Source organism: Marmota monax, unplaced genomic scaffold (assembly GCF_021218885.2).
Source record: "Marmota monax isolate L192 unplaced genomic scaffold, Marmota_monax_Labrador192_F-V1.1 WCK01_AAM20220418_F8-fsc00015, whole genome shotgun sequence".
Taxonomy (NCBI): Eukaryota; Metazoa; Chordata; class Mammalia; order Rodentia; family Sciuridae; genus Marmota; species Marmota monax.
In genome coordinates this window covers 25,496,187-25,517,705 of record NW_026692194.1, presented here as the reverse complement: position 1 = coordinate 25,517,705, position 21,519 = coordinate 25,496,187, and the positions used below count along the sequence as shown (strand labels likewise).

At 37.9% G+C, this 21,519-nt stretch overlaps 1 protein-coding gene across 14 annotated transcripts in view; it reads right to left on the bottom strand.

Moving 5' to 3' along the window:
- Nucleotides 1–21,519, bottom strand: part of Slc8a1 (solute carrier family 8 member A1) — a 370,999-nt gene that overhangs the window by 287,022 nt on the left and 62,458 nt on the right. For 13 of the 14 annotated variants that reach the window (XM_046425346.2, XM_046425323.2, XM_046425326.2 and 10 more), the window contains one exon: nt 7,145–8,974. In XM_046425346.2, the coding sequence (XP_046281302.1) occupies nt 7,145–8,943 (1,799 nt within the window). In that variant the 5' untranslated portion in view covers nt 8,944–8,974. Of the gene's footprint in view, nt 1–7,144; nt 8,975–9,116; nt 9,229–21,519 lie in introns of all 14 variants that reach the window. The other variant, XM_046425342.1, reaches the window with a different exon arrangement.

Genomic DNA, 21,519 nt, shown 5'->3' with positions numbered 1-21,519 from the left:
CACAACAGCCAAACTATGGAACCAGCCTAGGTTTTATTTATCCATAGATATTCATAGGTATGTATATACACAATGGAGTTTTATTCAACCATAAAGAAAAATGAAATGGGGTCTTTTGCAGGAAAATGGATAGAACTTGAGAACATAATGCTAAGTGAAAGAAGTCAGACTCAGAAGGTCAAAAGTCATGTATTTTCTCTTACATATGGAAACGAGAGTGGAAAAAAGAAAAGAAATGTAGAGTGATGGACTCTCATGAAAATCAAAGGGAGATTAGTAGAGGAAAGGGACCAGAGGGAGGGAAAGGGGAAATCCCGGGGAATGATATTGGCCCAACTATATTGTTCTATTGTGTTCATGTGCAAATACGTAACAAATTTCATTATTATGTACAACTACAGTGCACCAATAAAAAGTATGGAAAAAGAAAAAAATGTTCTGCCTACTTAGTTAGCACCTTGCACTACTGCCCCAGCCTCCTACCTGGTTTACCCAAAGCAGTTGTAAGATTATCTCCAGTGCAGCTGACCCACCTTACATTGTTGAATTTTCAACCTTTCCTGGCTCCTGCCCCAGAATAACTTCTACTCCATTACTGCAAAGAACCTTAAGATTTTCATGGCATTTACCTTTTATTAGGGGACCAATAGCTTTCTTATCCCACAGAATGAATCTCCAATGATGAGACTTCAGTACCCATAACAGATATTTTATAGGAGGTTCCCATAATTTACGATATTATAGTATTGTCCACAGGCAACTTTTCATACCTCAACTAATAAAGACACAGCAGCAAAATGATAATAAATAACTCTATCGTGGGTATTATATCTTTAAGCTAGCTCCATTCAAAAGAAGTACATACAGTATCTTTAAATCACCTGCCCTCAGTTACCGGTGTTCTCAGGAAAGATGCAAACAAAATCTCTTCCCACATCAAAATTTAGTGAATTTAGTGTAAAATCTGTTCATGTTTTGTAAGACAGTGGCAGTACACTGGTAACTCTCAGAACAGAGGGTGAGTGGGTGGCAGAATGGAAGGACTATTCGTGTGGCTACCAGATTAAAGTAAATCAAAACCATTCCTAGAGATCAAGGACTAATTCACAAAGAACCAAACAAAATGCTGACAGCATCTTACTAGAAATATTGTCAATTTTCTTTAGAAACTTCAAGGGGTAATATGGCACAGATGAGCACATGCATATCTTTGAAGTCAAATAGGTGTTCAAATTCTGGATTCATAATTTCTTAGATCTCTGAGATTCAGTTTTTTCATCTGCAATGCTACTTACTTCCTTGGGTTGTCACCAATGGTATTAAATATATAAAAGGGCACTTGATAGCAGGCATGGTGGCACTCAACTGTAATCCCAGAGGCTTCAAAGCCAGCCTCAGCAATTTAGCAAGGTCCTAAGCAGCTTAGAGAGACCTTATGTCTAAATAAAATATTTTAAAAGGCTGGGGATGTGGCTCAGTGGTTAAGTGCCCCTGGGTTCAATCCCCAGTACCAAAAATAATAAAATAAAATAAAATAAAAAGAGAGAACTTGAGAAAGTTCTTGGGCGACTAATAGTAATGGTTCTAAATTTTGTTTCTACACATTACACCCTCAAAGTGTTCCACAGACAAAAACCCTTTAAGGGACATGTCAGGTTAATTTAAACATATCCATAATGATTTAAAACCCCACAAAAGGAAATGAACTGTGGCTAAGTCACTGATTTTGATAATGATCCTCTTTATTGACATTGTCCATGCTCCCATGTTTTCCAAGCCATGACTTATTCTTAAAATGCACATCCCATTTTTCTTTCCAGTTATGCTGTCTGTCCTCCAAAAATAAATGCAAATATTTTGTCCAAAATTAAGGTTTCTTTTACCCCCTGCACAATGTCTTCATAATGATGTTTATACTTATCAAAATATATCTCCCATTTTAAGTATGAGGAGTATATTTCTTTTGATTTCCTTTGTAATATTGGCCCGGTGCTGATCACACATCAGTAGCTTTATTAAGTAGGAACTAATATTGATTTATAAATTTAAGCCCTGAACTAGGGAGGCAATCAACCCTGTGTGACAGCCTTGAATGATGACTCAGAAACTAGACCAGGATTTAAACACTTCAATGTGCCTACACTGAGAAATTTCTTTATTTGCTAAGATAAAATTTTTATGTAACTATATTATAACCTCAAACTCTAATTAGCACTAGGAAAATGAGATTACAACAGCAAAATGGAAATCTGGTTGACATGGTAAAGAACCTTTCTGTACATAATCAACTTGGACTCCAGGCAATACTAAAACTCATAAATGTTTTTGGCTCCTACCCTGTCTTATTTTTATAATAGTTATGCATTCAGAAAACATATGCATTTACAAAAACATCTTGCAGTTATAATTTAGGTTTTCAGATGATACTACATGTGGTTTGGCTCAAAAAGAGATAAATATTCTGGTCTGAAAAGATAATCCACTAAAGCAGAAATCCATTGAAATGCTAACATTATTGCAACCAAATTTTTTACATTAGCACATTACCTAGGAAAGTTCTATGCCAGTATAAAATATCATATGCCTTTAATTTAAAAGTCTAAGTGTAATAGTCTAAATGAAATTCTTCTAATTTAAAATAAATCCTGAATATTCTAGATTCAAGGCACTACGTACTAATAGCTTTTCTTGTCTAATGATAATTTCTGTAATATTTTTCATTATTCCTGATTTTTCCCAATGCACAATTGTTCTTCTGTTCTAATCACTTCAAGTTTTACTTTATTTTTTTATGTATCTGGTAGTCTTATTGTACCATATTATAAAGCTACATGCCATATCACATAGCTAAGTATTTATTCCATAGAATACTATACCACAAGACATGAACACCGGTATATAAACTGCCAAAACCAGTATTTGTTTCCTATGGAATGTAATAATAATAATGATAATAATATAATAATAATTTGATAGGACTTACACTAAAATTTTATTTATTTTTTAATCCTTTTTTTCAAAAACAGTATATAAATATTCAATGTAAGAAAGCTGTATTTGTTGAGATAGATGCCTTGCATATTACATCTCTTAGAGTTAATGAAGTTACAATCATACCTGAAAATGTAACAGTTGTTAAAATTAATATTGGGCTGACACATTGTTTAATACATTTTTCTATGACTAGGAAGCCTGTAGTAAACTGATTTGCTAAGCAATATGTTATGTAAATTTTCCAACTTACATAGTTTTCTCAACTCTCTCTTTTAAATATACCACAGTAAATGCTCATTTTTTTTCAATTATCTTCTGAAATGATATCATTATTGAGCTATAACTAAGCAATTAAATTTGATTTGTAGCTACATTAATTAATTAACCTTAACATTTTCCAGAACAGTTAATATTAGACTTTGGAAGACCGAACAATATTTTATAATAATTAGTACTACTGAAATGGTATCATTAAAGAACAATAATTAGTAGCATTTCAAATTTGTAGATATCACCCACCAAACCACAAATCAAATTAACATATTCTTGATTTGTTTTTTATTAGCTGTTAACATTATACAGAATTTCTTGTTGACTTTCCTAATTGAATGATGTTGAAAAGTTAAGATTAGTTGGCATGGATTTAGGATTTTTCATTGACTGTGCTTTCACAAAAGCATATGATAGTTGTTAATTTTATCTATTTAGTGGGTTTTTGCATTATAATTTTAAAATTTTATTTTACTGAGAATCTGTTTTATCAGTGCTTTTTCTGAAATACAATTTTCATTTTAAAAAGTCAGGTTGAAGTAATTCAAAGAATTTATGTAAGAATATGAATAAATAGATACAGACGTCCTTATAAATTTAAATGATCTATTCTACCCTAAAAATAAGATAAATGCTTAAGAATCCTTAACACCTTTACCTACAAACTAAAATGTTGATGCATTTTTGACAAAAGCTATTAGATGCTGGGACACCAACATAATCTAACTTAGACTAACAGTTAATATTTTAGTTTTGTCCTACATTTACATGTAACTTAAAATGTTATTTTTGGATTTAATTTTTTGTTAGAAAAATGAATACATGTTGAAAAGAATTTTTTAAAAAAAAAAATGAGAATTTCTTTTGTTTTTGTAGTCAAAGAATCATAAAGCTGGACTGCCATTTAGTCTCCATCCCTGATCAGATTGGACTATGTCTACCTTGATTAATAGACTCTGAAAATTAGATAACCTTTAAATCCAAAGATTTTGTACAAATCTCTTTATAGCACCTTGAAAAGAATCACCAATCCTGACTTTAATGTACAGCATTAAATAATCAAACAAGAAGATTTTTCATAGTATTTAATAAAGCTCAGTTGTGTCAAGAGCCCTTATCTATGTATGATAGGTTTTGAAGAAAACTACCCCTAAGATGAAGATATCAAATCATTCTTGAAGATAAGTTGGAGATTGAGTCTACAGAGGCAACTTCATTGCAGAATGAAAAACTCCTTTGTGCTTGAATCTGACTATACGGACCTGGCATTGGACATGATCACCAAAGGAAAAATAATCCATTAAAAAAATGAGAGTAATGGTTTCTAAACTGCTAAGAAGCCAGCACAACACCACTTCTTTGATAATTTCTTTTTCTGGAAACATTGTGCTTACCTTAAAGCCACACAAACACATGAATGTAAACAATGGATCTGTTAAACATGAACAATGCCTGCCAATAATAAAACTCTATTTAAAGTCAAGACACATCTTTAAAATTAAAATTCCAGAAAGAAAAAAAAAATGTAGGGCTTCAACTTCATTTCAGTTATAAATAAAATTCTTTACCATTTAACAATTTTTACATTTCATCTTAGTGAATAAAAAAGCCAGATATTTTTATAGAACAAGAAACCATGATTGATCTAGACTGCCCTCATGAATATAATTACAGAGATGGCATTTATTTTATCAAGTTCTACCAATTCCACCAATTCTTACAAATATTCAAAAGAAATATATATATATATTATAAGAATATGAATAAATAGATACAGACGTCCTTATAAATTTAAATGATCTATTCTACCCTAAAAAAAAGATAAATGCTTAAGAATCCTTATATATATATATACATATATATATATGTAAAGATGGACTTTGGCAATATTCCTTCTTTAATCAATTTAATTCAATAGGGTGAGTGTTTTTAATGGGAGTTTGGCAAAATAAATTATTCCATTGAATCACTGTCAATATTTTTATAAAACCTTCTTCTTCTACATATGCCACCTAAAATAAGATTATTTATTTATGGTTTGATAAAAATCTTGGATAACAAAGTAGATAGGGAAAGCTTGACTCTCAAATAAATAAGCGGAGAGCCATTATTCTTGTGAGAAAGCAACATAAAATTTTCATGAGAAAACATCCTAAATCAAACAAATGAGGAAAACAAAGCACCACTTTAGTTATATTTAAGGGCTACCTTTGTGAGTACATTACACTTTCACATAGATTCCAAGTGCTATCTACTACGGGAAGGCTCAATAATTGAAATGATCAGAAAATATAATGCAAAATAATTCCTAGCAAAGGAATAAGGGTTAAGTGCACTAACCTGGGCAAGATCACATTCAATAACCTTTTTTTCTTGAGTATTCAGGACACTAATTTGCTACTATATCCTGTCTTTCAGGAAAATAAGTGTCCCAGTGAAACCCATCACAGTAAGTGGAACATTATCAACATAAGAACCAACATAAAGTAGATATTAATCAAACACTGTTGCCCACCTACACACATCAGAAGATGGATATTATAATCTCTGCTTTGCTGAACTTCATTGTGATACTGTACTAAGTAACTTCGCATCTCTTTAACATAATGGCAAAGAGATATAAGGACCCTGGAAAGCTTTTTCAAGAAAACCTGTTCCCTCTGATCATCCCCCATCTTTTTCTTCCCCTGCATATTCAAGAGGAGAAATTTTATACTTGGAGAGCATGTATCTTGCCATTTGAACATATTATATACCACTAGAACCATTTTTTAAAACTAATTATAGTTAATATATTTATTTATCTTTCTTGAAATTCCTAAATTGTAAATGCTTCAAAAACATAATCATTCACCATAATATCCTTTGTTACACTGTAGATAATACAGTGATAACACAGTTTCTGGTTCTTGTTCATCCCTCCTTCCTTCATTTATCTTAATCCTTTTCTCTTTACCTCCTTCCCTCCCTCATTCTTGGACACTGGTCCTTGAGTCAAATTCCCTGGCTGCTTCTAGTGAATTAAGTGCAAAGCCCTCTCTAAGGCAAGGAAGGAGGAATGTCTCTCTCGATGGCAGCTCTCAGTGGAAGAATCACTTCATAACACTCAGTATTACAACTGTAAAGTGCCAATAGGGAGAGTAAATTGTTCCCTACTTCTTTCTCTGACCTGTTCCCCATCAACTAGGATGCTTGGACAGAATCGTATTTCTCTCCTCATCACTATATGAGCAGGGTAAAAGGGTTTATGAAATCATACAAAGTAAAACCAGACTGGAAATAAATAATGGATATATCCTCTTCTCGTGATAGCATAACACTGAAGAAGCAGGGTTGGTCATTAAGTCATAATTAAACACTAGCATACAAGCAGAGACATTATATTGTCATAAAACCACAATGTCAGATGAAAACCACAGAAATATTTCCACTCAGTCCTAGTAGCCAGGAAATTCTTTTTAGAGGTGTTTTTTTTTTTGGGCTTTCCCAATTTGTACTCAGCAATGAAGATAGGGACCTTTTGTGATGTGTTAAATATTCCTTTTCTGTATATATACTGTGTGATCCAAAATAGAATACAGAATTTTCAACCCATCTTAAATGATCTGCTAACTTACGTCACAGGCTTCATTTTATCATGGCCTACAGTGTACTTAAATATGTAAAAAAGACAAAAGTAAAAAAAGATCTCAATGTCAAATTAAGATCTGTGTCTAGTACCAATTGATAGGTTTCACCCAAACGAGAACTGATACTTTGAAAGGTGTCTTCCATAATAACTATTCCGTTTCTTTTATGTCATTTGGTTTAAAAATATGCACACACTCTCGCAGTTGTGCACTCACTCAACCATACACACAAACATATAAAAAGAACTTACACAATTTCATCGTTCTGGAATTCCAGCTCTCCACAAGTGTCCTCAAAGTCCTCCCCTCCACCTCTGGCAGTCCCTTCAATGGTTTTATAGGGAACGATAACATTTCCTCGAGCTCCAGATGTTCTCAATACCTTCACCTCCATGATGCCAATGCTCTCACTCACGTGAGTCACAGGTTCCTCAAAAGTAAAGATGCCTGCGTGGTCATCATCAAAAATGGTTACAGTGGCCGTGGAGGGTGATCCGAGGCAAGCAAGAGTAGAGACGTGATTGGCTTCCAGGATGCCATCTTCTGAAGCTTCAGAGGATACTTTGACATTGCTGAGGTGCACAAGGAAATTTTCATCCTCCTCAAAGATGTCGTCATCGATGATGCCAACTCTGATTTCCTTCTGGGTCTCGCCAGGTTTAAAGACCACAGTTCCTTCAGTGAATTCATAATCAGACCCAGCGTTGGCCGTGCCGTCCTCTGTTCTGAAGTCAACGAACACAGTGTTGGTCAAATCCCCACCTCTGCGGATAATGGTCAGGGCCACAGTACCACAGTTCTCCAGACACTGATATGTCCCTTGCTCGAAGAAGACCTTGCTCACCGGGTCATTTTCGGCCACTTCCGTGTTGACCTCGTGCATGCTGACAGCCTTCCTTGCTTGGTCAGCTGCATGCCTCTTTAAAATGTTGCCAGCTCCGGTCATCAGGCGAGTAGCTTGGATGCGGTAAAATGCTCGACTTTTTTGCTGCTGACTTAGGACTTGGTAGTTGGCTAATTCTATTAACTGCTCTATTTCTTTCTCTGGATGTTTCTGCTTCAGTTCCTTCAGAATCCTCGCCATTTCTCGCCTAGCCTCTTCATCATCTTGGTCCCTCTCATCGACCTCCAGAACCAAAGCGCCATCTAAGAAATTGTCAACGTGAGAGTTGACTACTTTCCCATCCATTTCGATTTCCGTTTTGGAAGATGGCCGGTCCCCCTCGTGTTCAATGATCATTCCCCTCTGCTTGCCAGCCCGATACCGCTTGTAGACATACTTGTAAAACAGCAGCCTCCTATCTGCTACCCAGGCGAACACCACACAGATGGGAAAGAAGAAGAAAGTAAGCAAACCTTCCCAGACCTCCACAACACCAGGAGAGATGACAGACAGAATAATGTACAGCCAGGTATAGGCGAAGATGCTCCAGGCTGCCGTCACGAAGAACACGCGCAGATGCTTAATCTTCCTCGTCTCTCCATCAGGGACCACGTAAACACAAAGTGCAATGATGATGAACATGTTGAAGGCAGCACTTCCCACAATGGTGCTGGGCCCCAGGTCTCCAGCAGTGAAGTTATGGCCACACACTTCAATAACTGAAAGCAGAATCTCAGGAGCAGAAGATCCCAGGGCCATCAAGGTCAAGTTGGATACAGTCTCATTCCAGATCCTCACAGTTGTCTTGGTGGTCTCCCCATTGGGTTTCTTTATGGTTATTTCTTTTTCTTGGGATGTGATGACTTCAATAGAGGACATGAACCGGTCGGCAATGATAGAGACTCCCAGAAACATGTAGACCATGGCCACGAAATACACAGTAGCTCTAGCAATCTTGTCTCCGAAGGAAGGGTCTTGGGGCTCCCAAATAGGCAAAATCACCCCTTTCTTGCAATAATATGAGCCGGTACATTCAGCGGTACTGTTTCCTCCTCCTTCCATTTCAGTCTCAGCAGTTATATGGTCCACGTGGGAAAATAAGAAAGCCATCAGCGCTAACAGATGAAATCCCATTGAAAACATGGGTGAGAGGCTTAACCGAGGCATGTTGTACAAGGAGACGTCCAACTGTCCTGACCTGTTGGTAAAAAGAAGATGGGGGCAGGGAGGGTAGAAAAAAAATCACATTATTAGATCCAAATCCAAAGCATGATTAATACCTTTAACAAAAATTTGTGTATGTTTGACCATCACAACATCTCTGGTGAATCATCACTAACCTGACTCCATCAGTGATTAAGCAATCCTTTGTGAAATTTACAATTTGGTCTCTCTGTTTGTGAATTTTCTACATGTAATTCCATTCACTGAGCAAGACTCACAACTGACTTCCTGGAAATGAAAAGTTCAATTTTAAGCCTGGCCTAATTAAGCACACATTTATGCATACTAATGGGCAACAAGAAAGATAAACAAAACTTTTGAAGCATTAAACAATCGCCTCCTTGTTGCTAAAGCAGATTTTTTCTTTTAAATTTTGGTTAGTTCATTATCTTCAAGGACATTTTTCATTGAGAAAATCACTTTATTAAGATTTGTGCATTGATTGCAGAATCACATCAGTTACACATCCATTGATTTACATATTGCCATACTAGTGTCTGTTGTATTCTGCTGCCTTTCCTATCCTCTACTATCCCCCCTCCCCTCCCCTCCCCTCCCCTCCCCTCCCCTCTTCTCTCTCTGCTCCCTCTACTGACATTCGTTTGTCCCCCTTATATTATTTTTCCCCTTCCCCTCACTTCCTCTTGTATGTACTTTTGTATAACTCTGAGGGTCTCCTTCCATTTCCATGCATTTTCCCTTCTCTCTCCCTTTCCCTCCCACCTCTCATCCCTGTTTAATGTTAATCTTCTTCTCATGCTCTTCGACCCTACTCTGTTCTTAGTTACTCTCCTTATATCAAAGAAGACATTTAGCATTTGTTTTTTAGGGATTGGCTAGCATATGGGGTAAAAATGGGAGCTCATAACCCATTTGAATCAAATTGTGAAATATGATATATCAAGAACTATGTAATGTTTTGAACAGCCAACAATAAAAAATTAAAAAAAAAAAAAGATTTGTGCATTGAAATTCAGACTCGGAAAAACAACTACCAAAACAAGGCGTGGTGATGATCTTAAATTTGGAAGTACACCTTACACTGTATTTCAAGAAATCACACCCTACTGCTCTAAACTGACTTGGAAACAGAGAAATCTCTAGGTCTGCCTGCAATCAAAGCTCAATGGTATTTATTCTCAAGAGGAAAAAAAATTCCACTGTAATGCAATATTTCCACACATTAAGTACAGGTTTTAAAAGCATGTTTTAATGAGAGCACATTTCCTCCTAATTTTCAGCAACCAAGGTCTCCTGATATATTAGCAACTGGGAATCTAGTACTTTGAGAACAGCCCTTCATATTTGTATACATAGCCTGCTTTACAATCTGCAGGCTGTCCCCAACAGAGAGGAGAGATAACCAGGTCCAGGCCTGGTTGTGTGTAAGACCCTGGCAGGCTGTGAAATCGGCATTACCAGCCATAAAATGTTCCTTCTCAGTGTCAATGTCATACTTTCCATGGTCATTCCAAAACACACATTAGTTCTATAGTGGGCTCAAGTGACTAAAATATGCAGGAGCAATGATTCCATCTAAATTAGCTTATTTGGCATAGCAACAGTAACCACAAAGTATATATATGATGAAGGGCTGTAGGCAATTAGAGATATGGCAACAGAGTCCTACTGAGGAGCACAGAGAATGGCAAGCAAAGTAGTGGACAGAGCGACCACAGCCCTAAATTCAACCACCAGATCATGCAAAACTCTGTTCTGACCTCACATCACCTCTGCTTCTAGGATCTGGGGCATCAGGACTGGGGTAAAAGGGGTAGGGAATGGATACTGAAATACAGGAAGATCCGGAAGGCTTTGAAGGAGGCCAGTTATGACATCCATAGCACACGGATAGGAAATTAGTCCTGAGTCAGAACATAGCCCTGTGGCCTAGAAAACGTTAAAAGAGGGCTGGGTGAGAGGCTCTCAGCTCCACGCTGGCTGAGAGCCAGCCACGTTTGCCTATGTTTGCTGCTGATGGCTTGCACTGAAAACCACTCCCAGGTCCCAGGAGAATCCCTGTGGCCAGCACATTCTGGAAGACCCTTGGAGATCCCACCATGGCCTCAAGCCCTTTTTAGGTCATCTCTATTGGGAGATAGGCTTCTTTCATATTTCTCCCATATTGAAGAAGACCAGGAGAGGGTAAAAGGCTGACAAATGAAAGAAACACATTTACAAAAGCATTGCAAGAGTTCATGGTCAACGTGTGTCTGTTTGTTTAGCCTTGCAGGGATTGGGTGGTTTGTGGGCTCCCTGCTTAAAACAAGGTAACATTCAATTTGCCTGCAAGAAAAATAGGAGATCTTGTTCTAAGTCCCTATGCATCAATTTTTTCCACAATTGTTTATATGTGCTTAATATGAATTTTAGAATGACTCATTAGGCTCTCTTCTAGACCTAAGAATTCACCAGTGAATAAAACAAAGTCTCTGTCTTCTAAGGCATAAATGAAATATCAGGTGGTAAAAAGTGGTACAATGGGGGAAGGGCAGAATCAATCTAAGAAGGACAGTGTGTGTGTGTGTGTGTGTGTGTGTGTGTGTGTGTGTGTGTGTGTTCATGCACACATAAGTTAGCATGATTTTACAGTTAAGGAAGGCGTCTCTGATAAGAAAACATTTGAGCAAAGTCCTGAAGGAAGCAAATGATCAAACCTTGTGGATATTGAAGGAAGAGTATTATGACAAAGTACAAAGGTCCTGATGGTAATGGTGCAGAGAAACCAGTGTGGAGGAAGGGCCATGCAGGAGTGGGAATGCAAAGGGAACAGATCAGGGGGTCACTGAGGCCACTGTAAGGTATTGGCTTTGAAGAGGAGAGAGACAGGAATCCCAGGGGGTTCTGACCAGAGACTAATATCTGGTTTTCCTTTTAGAACAGGCTCTCTCCTGGTTTAGTAGAGAGATTGTAGGGGATGGGAGGAAACAAGGAGACCAGCTCCTGCCTACTATATTAAGATTTGATTTCTAAATGATCCCAATGCCTGGCAAGTATTCAAAAATGAAAGAGCAGACAGCTAGCATTTAAAATGGAGAAGAAACATTTGTAGTTATCCTTTTAGTAGACTGGCAACTTAAAATGTCTTGGAGACCGATAAGGATCAGAAAGGTTAAATATTTGTAATAAATAACAGTACTGAAGAGAGAGAGTAAACACTGAAGAAAGATTCAAACCTGTGTCTGTCTCCAAGCCTGATATAATTAACCACTCCTTCAAATCACTGCCAAATTCATCATTCTATTTTTCACATTTCAGCCAAATTGAACTTGCTAAGGAACAGATCTTACACTATGATTCTGCTTAAAACTCTTTGTAGGCTGTCTTTTGCCTCATGTCCAGTGGTAAAACCCCTCAATAGTCTGCTCAAGACCCTGTATGATCTAACCTCTGTGCTCCTGAATGCAGAAATTCTTTTAATTCCCTAAATAAGGCACTTTCTTACTTGGAGGCCTTTGCAGACTGTGTTCTTTCCTCAAAATATTTTCCTTCTTAGAATCAAGGTTCAAAAAAAGTATAACAAATCACAATTTCTTGAGAGACTAATATTGAATTCCTTTCTTAAAACTGTTACAGACATCGTGCTAAATTATTTACATGTATCAATTATATCTAATATTTCTAATAACAAGCACTTTTGTGTCACACAACTTTTAGTGTTTCTATTTCCATTTTGGTCTTTGCAAACAGCACCCCCTGGAGTTGTGCAGAGGGTAGTGCACTAACAATAGCCCTATCCAGTAGACACTCATTTTCAAAGTGGGATAACTGAGGAGTAGACTAGTTAAGAACTTGTTCAAAATCATACAGAGAGCAAACTAAGATTCACATCCTGGTCTGCTTCCATTAACTGTTCCATTAGGTCATCCCTGATAGTTGGTAAAGTAATGCTGGACAATTGTTGGATTTGGGCTTGAACTAACCCATTGAAAGCCTCTTGGCTTCTATGCAGGTTAGGAGAGCCCAGTTAGCAATAGTCTCGTGGAAGGTTTCCAACAGCCTGGTTTTTATCTTATGGATTAGAGACTCAAGCAGACAAGCATCAATGACTGTGGTGTATAGCATGAGGGCTGGCATGTTCCTAGAGACAGCTGCCCTATGCTCCCTGCCCTTTAGCAATTGCCTGGCAACCTTTTCCTGCATGCACAGTCAGGGCTCTCTCTTAGGTCAGCCAAGAAAAAGTCCTGCCCTCCATCTCTGCCCTAGCCCACATCTCACAATATGTTTTTAGCCAAATGAGGACCAGATGTGTAAAAATGGATGGATTGGTGAAAATCCGTCGTCATTATTGGGGAAAAAGGAGAGGGGCTGCTGAGGTTACCAAAAATCATCACATTTATATTAAAAAAGTGACAGCATTATAATTTGTGAAACCAGTGGACAAAAAACACTGATGTAAGTTATTGGCAATAAAGCAACCGGGAAGAACTCTCTGGACTTTGGTTGCTTTCTTTATTTAATGAATACCAAAATCCAAATGCTTGTGAGGATGTGGGAGAAGTGTTATCTAAAGGCTTTTTTCCTCTATTTTCTTTCTTCCATTATAAGAGTCCAGAAGTTCTACTTAACCCTCCCAACTCTTCTCCTGAGGTGTGTGTGTGTGTGTGTGTGTGTGTGTGTATATATATATAAATTTTCCATGAAAATTAAGCAGGAAGATAAGAACAGAGGCCACAGGTATGTTGGTTTGCTGCCTGGCTTTCTTACATTTTGCCTTGATCTACTGGAGGCTGGCAGCTGATTTTTTTTGGTGGATTCAGATCAACTCTATGTCTATATCAAGGGATCACTTAGGAATACCCACTTCATCATCAAAATGAGTCTTCAGCCCAGTAAGTATCAAGAATACCCGAATTATCTTCTACTCACTATTTATTTTAAAACAAAACAACTTTATCACCTACAAATTACAAACTTTAATGACACTGACTAAAAAGATGGTAAAGAGATACCTGGCTGCCAGTAATCCAGCCACCTGTGCCGAAGGGAGAAGTCAGAGTTACAAGGAGGAGAAACACATGCCTACAAGATTAGGTGTTTATCAAACTGCTTTGTAAAGCATAAGGAAGAACCTCAGTTGCAGAGGGGCCCAAAGAGGAGTGAGGCAGCAGAGTGCCTACTCCCCACAGGAAACTGGGGTTAGTTTTAACTATCAAGAAGTACCTGACTCAGAGGAAAGGAATTTGCTGGTGTCCCCACCAGCCCTCACACTGGATGGCCTAATCGCATTCTGTTGATTGGCAGTTGGGGTTATTCCAAGGAACTCCCTGACTCGCCTTCATCAGGACTTGGAATTCCCTTCTATGTAATTCTTGCTGACTGAAAGCCTCAGAGCTAAGCAATTAATCTATTTCTAAGGCAACATGAAAGCAAGTATAAATCTTTACCCATAACTGATGCAAGTACTTCCCATTGCTTCTAGACAAAGAGATGATGCCAGAGGATGAAGACATTTTTCATGTGACATGGGACCATCTCATCTAACATTCAAATACTCCTCTGGCTCCCAGCCTCATCTATCAGACCAGAGCCAGACTTCAGAAAGAAACTTAGTTTCCACAGTCCTCTCTGCTACTACCTTTTAAAACTTTTTATTTTGTTTTCTTTCTCTCCCCACCCTCCCCAGAAAGTTTTCTCTCTGTTGAATGATAAATTGGGACAAGTCATGTAGGCTTCCATGACTTCCATGACAAGTCATGGGCTATGGGAGGTGTTGTGAGGGGCTCAAGTCCTTCTGCCCAAACTAACAAAACTGGATTGAGGATCCTATCCCAGGTCAGAAATCATGCAGCTAGGGGTTGGGGTTGTGGCTCAGTGGTAGAGCACTTGCCTAGCATGCATGAGGCACTGGGTTCAAACCCTAGCACCACATACAAATAAAATAAAGATATCGTGTGCACCTATAACTAAAAAAATAAATATTAAAAAGAGTTTCTCCAAAACATCTTAAAAAAAAAAAAGAAATCATGCAGCTAAACTGTTCAGCAAGGGAAGTAACTGGGGTAAGAACCAGGTAATGTGACCAGAAAAAAAATAGACTTAGGATAAGGAAGAAGTTACTGGAAACAGGTCATGTGATATATCTGCCAGCCCTTTTCTCTATTTTGTTTTCCTGTATTGCACTAACTACTTCTATATGCTGTGTACTTTATTCAGTAGTTCTACATATTGTCTTTCTCCCTCTAAAAGATGTAAACCCTGTAAGAGCAGCAACTTTTCTTCCTTTTTTCACAACTGCATTTCCAGTTCCTAGAGGGGAGCCTGGCACCTAGAATATGTATAGCACATGTTTACTGAATGAATAAAATAATTATCATAGGGTCATGAACTGATTGACCAAATCTCTGATGCTGAATCAGAATCTGGGAATTGGGCCTAGGCATTTGCTTTGGAAAATACTCTCTGTGAAATGGATGAGCCCTAAAATGAGCAAAGTTCAGCATCAGATTGAAAAGCCAATATCAGTGTAAGCTGAAGGAGAGGAAATCCGTATTTTAGATTCACAGCAAAGAATCTCAGGCTGGAAAAATTTCTCCAGCACAAAGAGATGACCTGGGGCCCTGACGTCTTGCTCAGCACCTGCTACATCAGCCCTGGCTCACTGATTGTATCGGCTCTGTTGAGAGGGTCCTGACACTGGAGACATCCTCAAGGAAGCCTATCTTTTCCTCCTTCGAATAATTAAAAGGCATCTTGTGTAACACCAACCAAAAATCACCTCCATTATAGAGTCCCTGTAAAAGGAAAAGAGCACCAAGAATTTAAATTTTTATATTAATTCTGCAGACTTACATGGAAATGTGGGCAGGCAGAAGAAAACTGGAGCAGAAAGAGTCTTCCAATAGAACATAAAGAAAGAAGAATTCAGAGAGAAGATGCGCTAATAATCTTGGGTTCTATGTGAAGTCAGTCAGGATTGTCCTCATAATTACTGTGCCAGGGTTTAAGCCCCCCTCCCCTCCAGGGTCATTGAGGGCAATAATGATTGAAATTACTGACTTGAGTATTTGCTTTGCATTCATGATTCCTGCTGACCTCTCTAACAATACTGCAAGGAGGCCTGTATTATCGTTCTCATTTTATAAATTAGAAAAGCAAAAAGTTCTTACAAGTAAGTTGACAAAAGTCACACAGACTTAAGTGACAGCTGGGATTTAAAATGCAGGTACTTTGCATTACACCATAATGATTTTTGTTTGCTCCCACTGCATAGGGAAATAATGCTGTTCTTTGAGGACAAAGAGCTCTGCATTTAGGTACTTAGTGTAGAATAACCTCTCACACTGCCCCTGCCTCCCACCTGAATAAATATGTACAGGCTGCATTAGTACATCCAGGGCTTTTTGTTTTTTCATTCCCTACCCCAACCCCTACTTTTATAAACACTTATATTCATCACATAGTAAGGGAAAGATGATTCATTTGAGGGATCATCAGCTGAAGTCTGAGGTCTGAAATCATTCCAAAGTTAAGGTTCTTCCACTTGCTCAGGAGGAAAAAAAAATGGAGAAAGAAATCCTAGCAGTGAAAAAGCAAAACTAAAGAGGGGAATGGGATGGGAGCCACAGGAAATGATACAGAACAGTCATCACAAATAACTGAATACTTCACTACTAACAAACCAATATATTTTTTTCCCAATATTTCCATGCAATTCACAAACTTACTTAAAGTCAAGTCTTTTTTTTTTAATTGGTCAGTAATCAAGAAAACTGCAAGAACAAAATATCATTCATGGTTTCACCTGCGGAGCTTTTCTTAGCCTCTCATATGTGCCAGATGCCGTGAGGTGTCACTGCAGGAAAAAGTCCACTTACTAGGAAACACAATTATTTAATTATTAGAGAATCACAGGAGAAGAGAGACATCCCTGGCTTTCAAACAGTGGCATCACTGAACATTCAACTAAACTACCCAGTTCCTAGTTAACTGTCGACCGTCTTAGGTTACTAGAACCAGGATTCTAGAAACTTCCTCACATCACTCAGTCTATGGCTCTACAGAGATTTCAAGTATAATTTTAAAATCTTAGTGCAGGACCTTGGAACATCTCCTCTGGACTCTGGATCTTACAGGGTCCTCCTGATGGACACTGATAAATATTTTAGGTGATAATTTGTTAATGAACAGAAGAGACAGAGCAATCTTTCTTTGATGTTTGACCTTACAAGGAAAAGGAACAAGGTCATATGCATGCTTTTATATATAGGGGACCCCAAAATATTTCCTACCTTAAAATATGTTTTATGCTAGCTGCTGCCATTTAACCTTAATGAACTTTTATATAGTATATTCTTTCTTTATTTCTAGGTCTGGAGGGAATGGGCCCTTCTTGTACTCACCAAGCAGTTATCGAGTGGCCTTAATGTGCAAAGCACCTTCACATACACTTCAGGGATTACAGAGATAATTGATACAAGGTCCCTGCACTTAAGGATTTCCCAGTCTTTGTATGAAAGTTACCATTAGTGTCCATTAATATTAAGAAGAAAAAGGAAAATTATATAAAGGAGGAGATGAAAAGGATGACAAAAGTTGGAAAGAGTTAGAGAACATTCCAGAGGGAAGAAACAGGTGAAAAAGGCAGAGAACAATGCTTCTCCAACTTCAGCTCCCCCAGCATCCACCTAGGAACAGCACTGCAATGCAGATGCCTGGGCCCTGTCTTTGATTTATAACAGGTGTAAAGAGGAACCCCAGATTTGTATTTCAACAAGCACCATGGTAATTCTGAGGGAGTGGTCTTGAATCACCCCTTGAGAAGTACTGGTGTAAAGGGAAAAGAGCATAAAGAAAGAAAAGGAGCCAGCACAGGACAGAACTGGCTGAAACCAGCTGCCCAGAAACACAAGCTCTGGAAGGCTCTGGAAGGAAGCTAATGCCTAAAAATCAGAGGGCAGTGTTTTCTAATATCTAGAAGAAAATAATGTGAAAGAATGTTTCAGATGAGCTTTGCCTCTTACAAACTGGAATTCTAGGCAGGACTGAAATATGACAGGCCTGTGCATGGGTTTCTGGGAGTGGGGGATTGGGGCTGGAGAATAGGGGAGAAGGGACCCTAATCCGGAGTCCTATGACCCCCAAAGAGATTAAAGTACTGAGGTAATTATGAAGCACCTACTTCATACATTTGCTATGGATTACTTCTGCCTCCTCTGAGCTGACACAGGCAAGAATTGCCAGGACATTCTCTCACATGAACCAAGACTCAGGATAAAATGAAGTCTTCAGAGACCTCTCCAGTTTCTACATGCATGCCCTAAGTAGAGGCAGAAAACATGCAGAGGCCCCAGACTAGAAGCCTTGGATGATGAGGAAAGCTGCACTCATTAAATTATAGGCATTTTATGGGGTATCACCTGCTCCCCCTCTTCACTTCAACTCAAGAATGAATCTGCTCTGTGCAGTCACTCTTGCTCCTTAGTATGCCTCTTGGAACGAGGAATGCTGAATACTGAATTAAATTTCAAGCTGTGTGACAGGAGCATCCAGAATGACTTTTTTTTTTTTTAAATCTGAATTTTACGAGCTTTCCCCGCTGTCATTAAGTTTCAGCTTTAAGTAGTTGGCTTTTCAGGAGATGGAAACCTATCAACTTGAGGTTTATGAGTCTTTCAGATTTTCCTGCATAGTCTCAAATCACAGTCCTTGAAAGAAGAAGATGCTCTTGAGAAGAGGAGATATAGGAAGCAAAATGAAATATTAAGGAAAAAAAAAAGTCAAGTGAATAGATGCTCACTTAATGGTGCCCCTTCGCCAATATTCTATGCTACAATTTTCTAAACTTCCTGACAATATGCTCAATGGCTTGGCTTTTAAGCCAAGTGTAAATTCAGACAGAACCAGTAAATTTAAAAAAGGGAAGTCAGCTTAGAAAGGAACTTGTCAAATCTTATTATTTAGAAGAACAAATGGATTGTCAACGGCCTATGGAAAAACACAGTTTTTTACACAAATCCTTGAGTAGTTTATAAAACAGTTTTTCTACCAGAGAGGACATTTAGTGAATGTACTATTTAAACCAATCCTATATACTTGCATTTGAAGAACTGTTTAAACTTTGGCTTCGGTGGTATAGTTTTAATTCTAGCAACTATGCTGAGACTACTGTATTATTATTGTCTTTTTGTCATAGGGGAACATTGTGAGAGATGCAGATTCCCCTATCTCAAGAGTAACCCTGAGAGGAGACACTGAGAGAGAAAAAAGTAAGTGAAGAAAGAAATGGTAAACATTTAATCATTTAATTTGTAAGTGAAGATAACATGCCTATTCAACCTTTGTTGAAGCAGACTGTTTTCATGAATATTAATGACTAATGAGAGAACACACATTCGTTCATTCATTAACCAAATATCAGATGTCTATTTTGTGTCTGATAATGTACAAGTCATTGGGGCTAGAACCACGAGACAGTCACAATTGCTTATGGAATGTACACTCTAGCTGAGAGATAGATGACAGATGCCAATTTAAAGCATACCCCCACCCCCCAAAAAAAACAACCACATAATTACTAACTCTAATAAATGCTATAAAGGAAAAACACAATCCTACATGAGTAATGGAAGACCTGATCTACTAGGGTGTGAGGAAGGCTCTGCTGAAGAAATAACATGAGTGAAAATTGAAAAAAACAGTGTTGGAGTGCAGGGCCTTATGTGGGCACTTTTGCCATTACCCATCTCTATAATGGGATTACTCAAAGACCTACCTTCTTTGATATGTCGAGTATGAGATCATGTTTGGAAAATATGGAAAGTAGCTCTTGTAATTTATATGAGACTTTCCCTCTTGGAGGTCAGAACCATCCAACTGCAGTTAATTGCTCTCTACCACAATGCTGGGGACAGTACGGTGGATGGAAGGATCCCTGGCCTAGGGGCCGAAAGGAACCAGTGCTGATCTCAGCCCTACTGACCAGCTATGTGTCCTTGAACAAGTGACTCCCCTCTCTCCAACTGACCTGGAAATTTGGAGAATTCTGCTAACAATCTGTAGCTATACTATTCTAATGCTCCATTTTGGCATTCGAGGTCATCCATAACACAGCACCTGTCCACCTTCCCAGGTTTGCTGTTCCTGGTAGTCAGCTGAGCTATTAAATGAAAATTACCCAAATATGTATCATGTTTTCCTTTCTCTCACCTTTGGACCTGTCCTCAATATCCCTCTCAAATGTCAAATTTCTTTCTATAAAATTACTTTGATTGCTAGGAAGGCCCTTAAAATTCAATTAGCTTTGCCTCATCCCTGGACCCTCTTCATAATAAGAAAACTCAAACCCTGCTAATTCAAAAGCTTTTTCAAAGCCACACATCACAGAAATGACAGAATTGGGCTGTAAAACAAGGTCTCTGAGTTTCTAGGCCATCCTGCTTCACACTACACCAATTGCTAGGATGCCCCAACCCCACTGATGCTACATTTGTATCTCTCACAATCTACAATGAGTGACAGGCATTGGCAAGCCATGGCCAATGGACCATGAAATTAAAATGGTTTTCCATTTTAAATGATTGGAAAAAATGAAAAAAATATATTTGATGATGTGAAAATTTCATGATGTTCAAATTTCAATATCTCTAAATAATGTTTTATGGAACACAGCCCTGCTTATTTATTTATGTATCGTCCACAGCTGCTTTCTTGTTGCAAGAGCAGAGTTGAGTAATGGCAACAGACCTTATGGTACACAAAACCAAAATATTTACTTTATGGATATTTGAAAAAACAGTAAATTATACAAATAATAATATTGGCTATATTTAATAAGACATAATCTTTTCTTTTTCCACTTTCTCATGGCAACCCCCTACAGTTAGCATGTTCACATAAAAGCACACAGGCAGAGACAGGAACTTTCTCTCTCAGTACTCATCTGTCAAGTTATGGGTCAACCCTTATTGAGCATTCACATAGCAGAAACTGTTTTATTCATTTATCATTCCTCACAGAAGCTATAAGGCTTATTATGATTACTATTACTATTAATTATTCCCATTTAATAGATGAGAAAATGGAGACCAGAAAAGTTAAGTAACTTGCACAATGACAAATATGACATCTGTCAGATTGAAACAAAAATTAGAACTATAATGAATTAGTCTGCTGACCTCAGAGATCTTTAGTTTGGGTACCCTAGGGTCCTTCATTTGATTAGTTGATGTCCTCAGACTAGAAGTAAAGTCAAGTTTCTCTTTCCTCCCTGGAAATCCTTAATAGACATCTAGGGATTCTTGAGGCCAGAAAACTGGCATATTTCCATATTGTCAAAGAAAAAAGGAACTGTAATTTGGGTGAAATAACTTCAGAGTCACGGATCTGCATTCTTCTATCTCCTGTTTCACTTTTTGTTAAGTCATTTAACTTTTATGGTCTCCATTTGCTTATCTGTAAAAAACAAAATTTGATGTCTGACATCTTTTCCAGACTGGCCATGGTATTAACAAGAGCACTGACACTGACGTTATTAAAACAACTGCATGTCCAGGAGAAGAAAAAGAGTGAAGAGCCTTG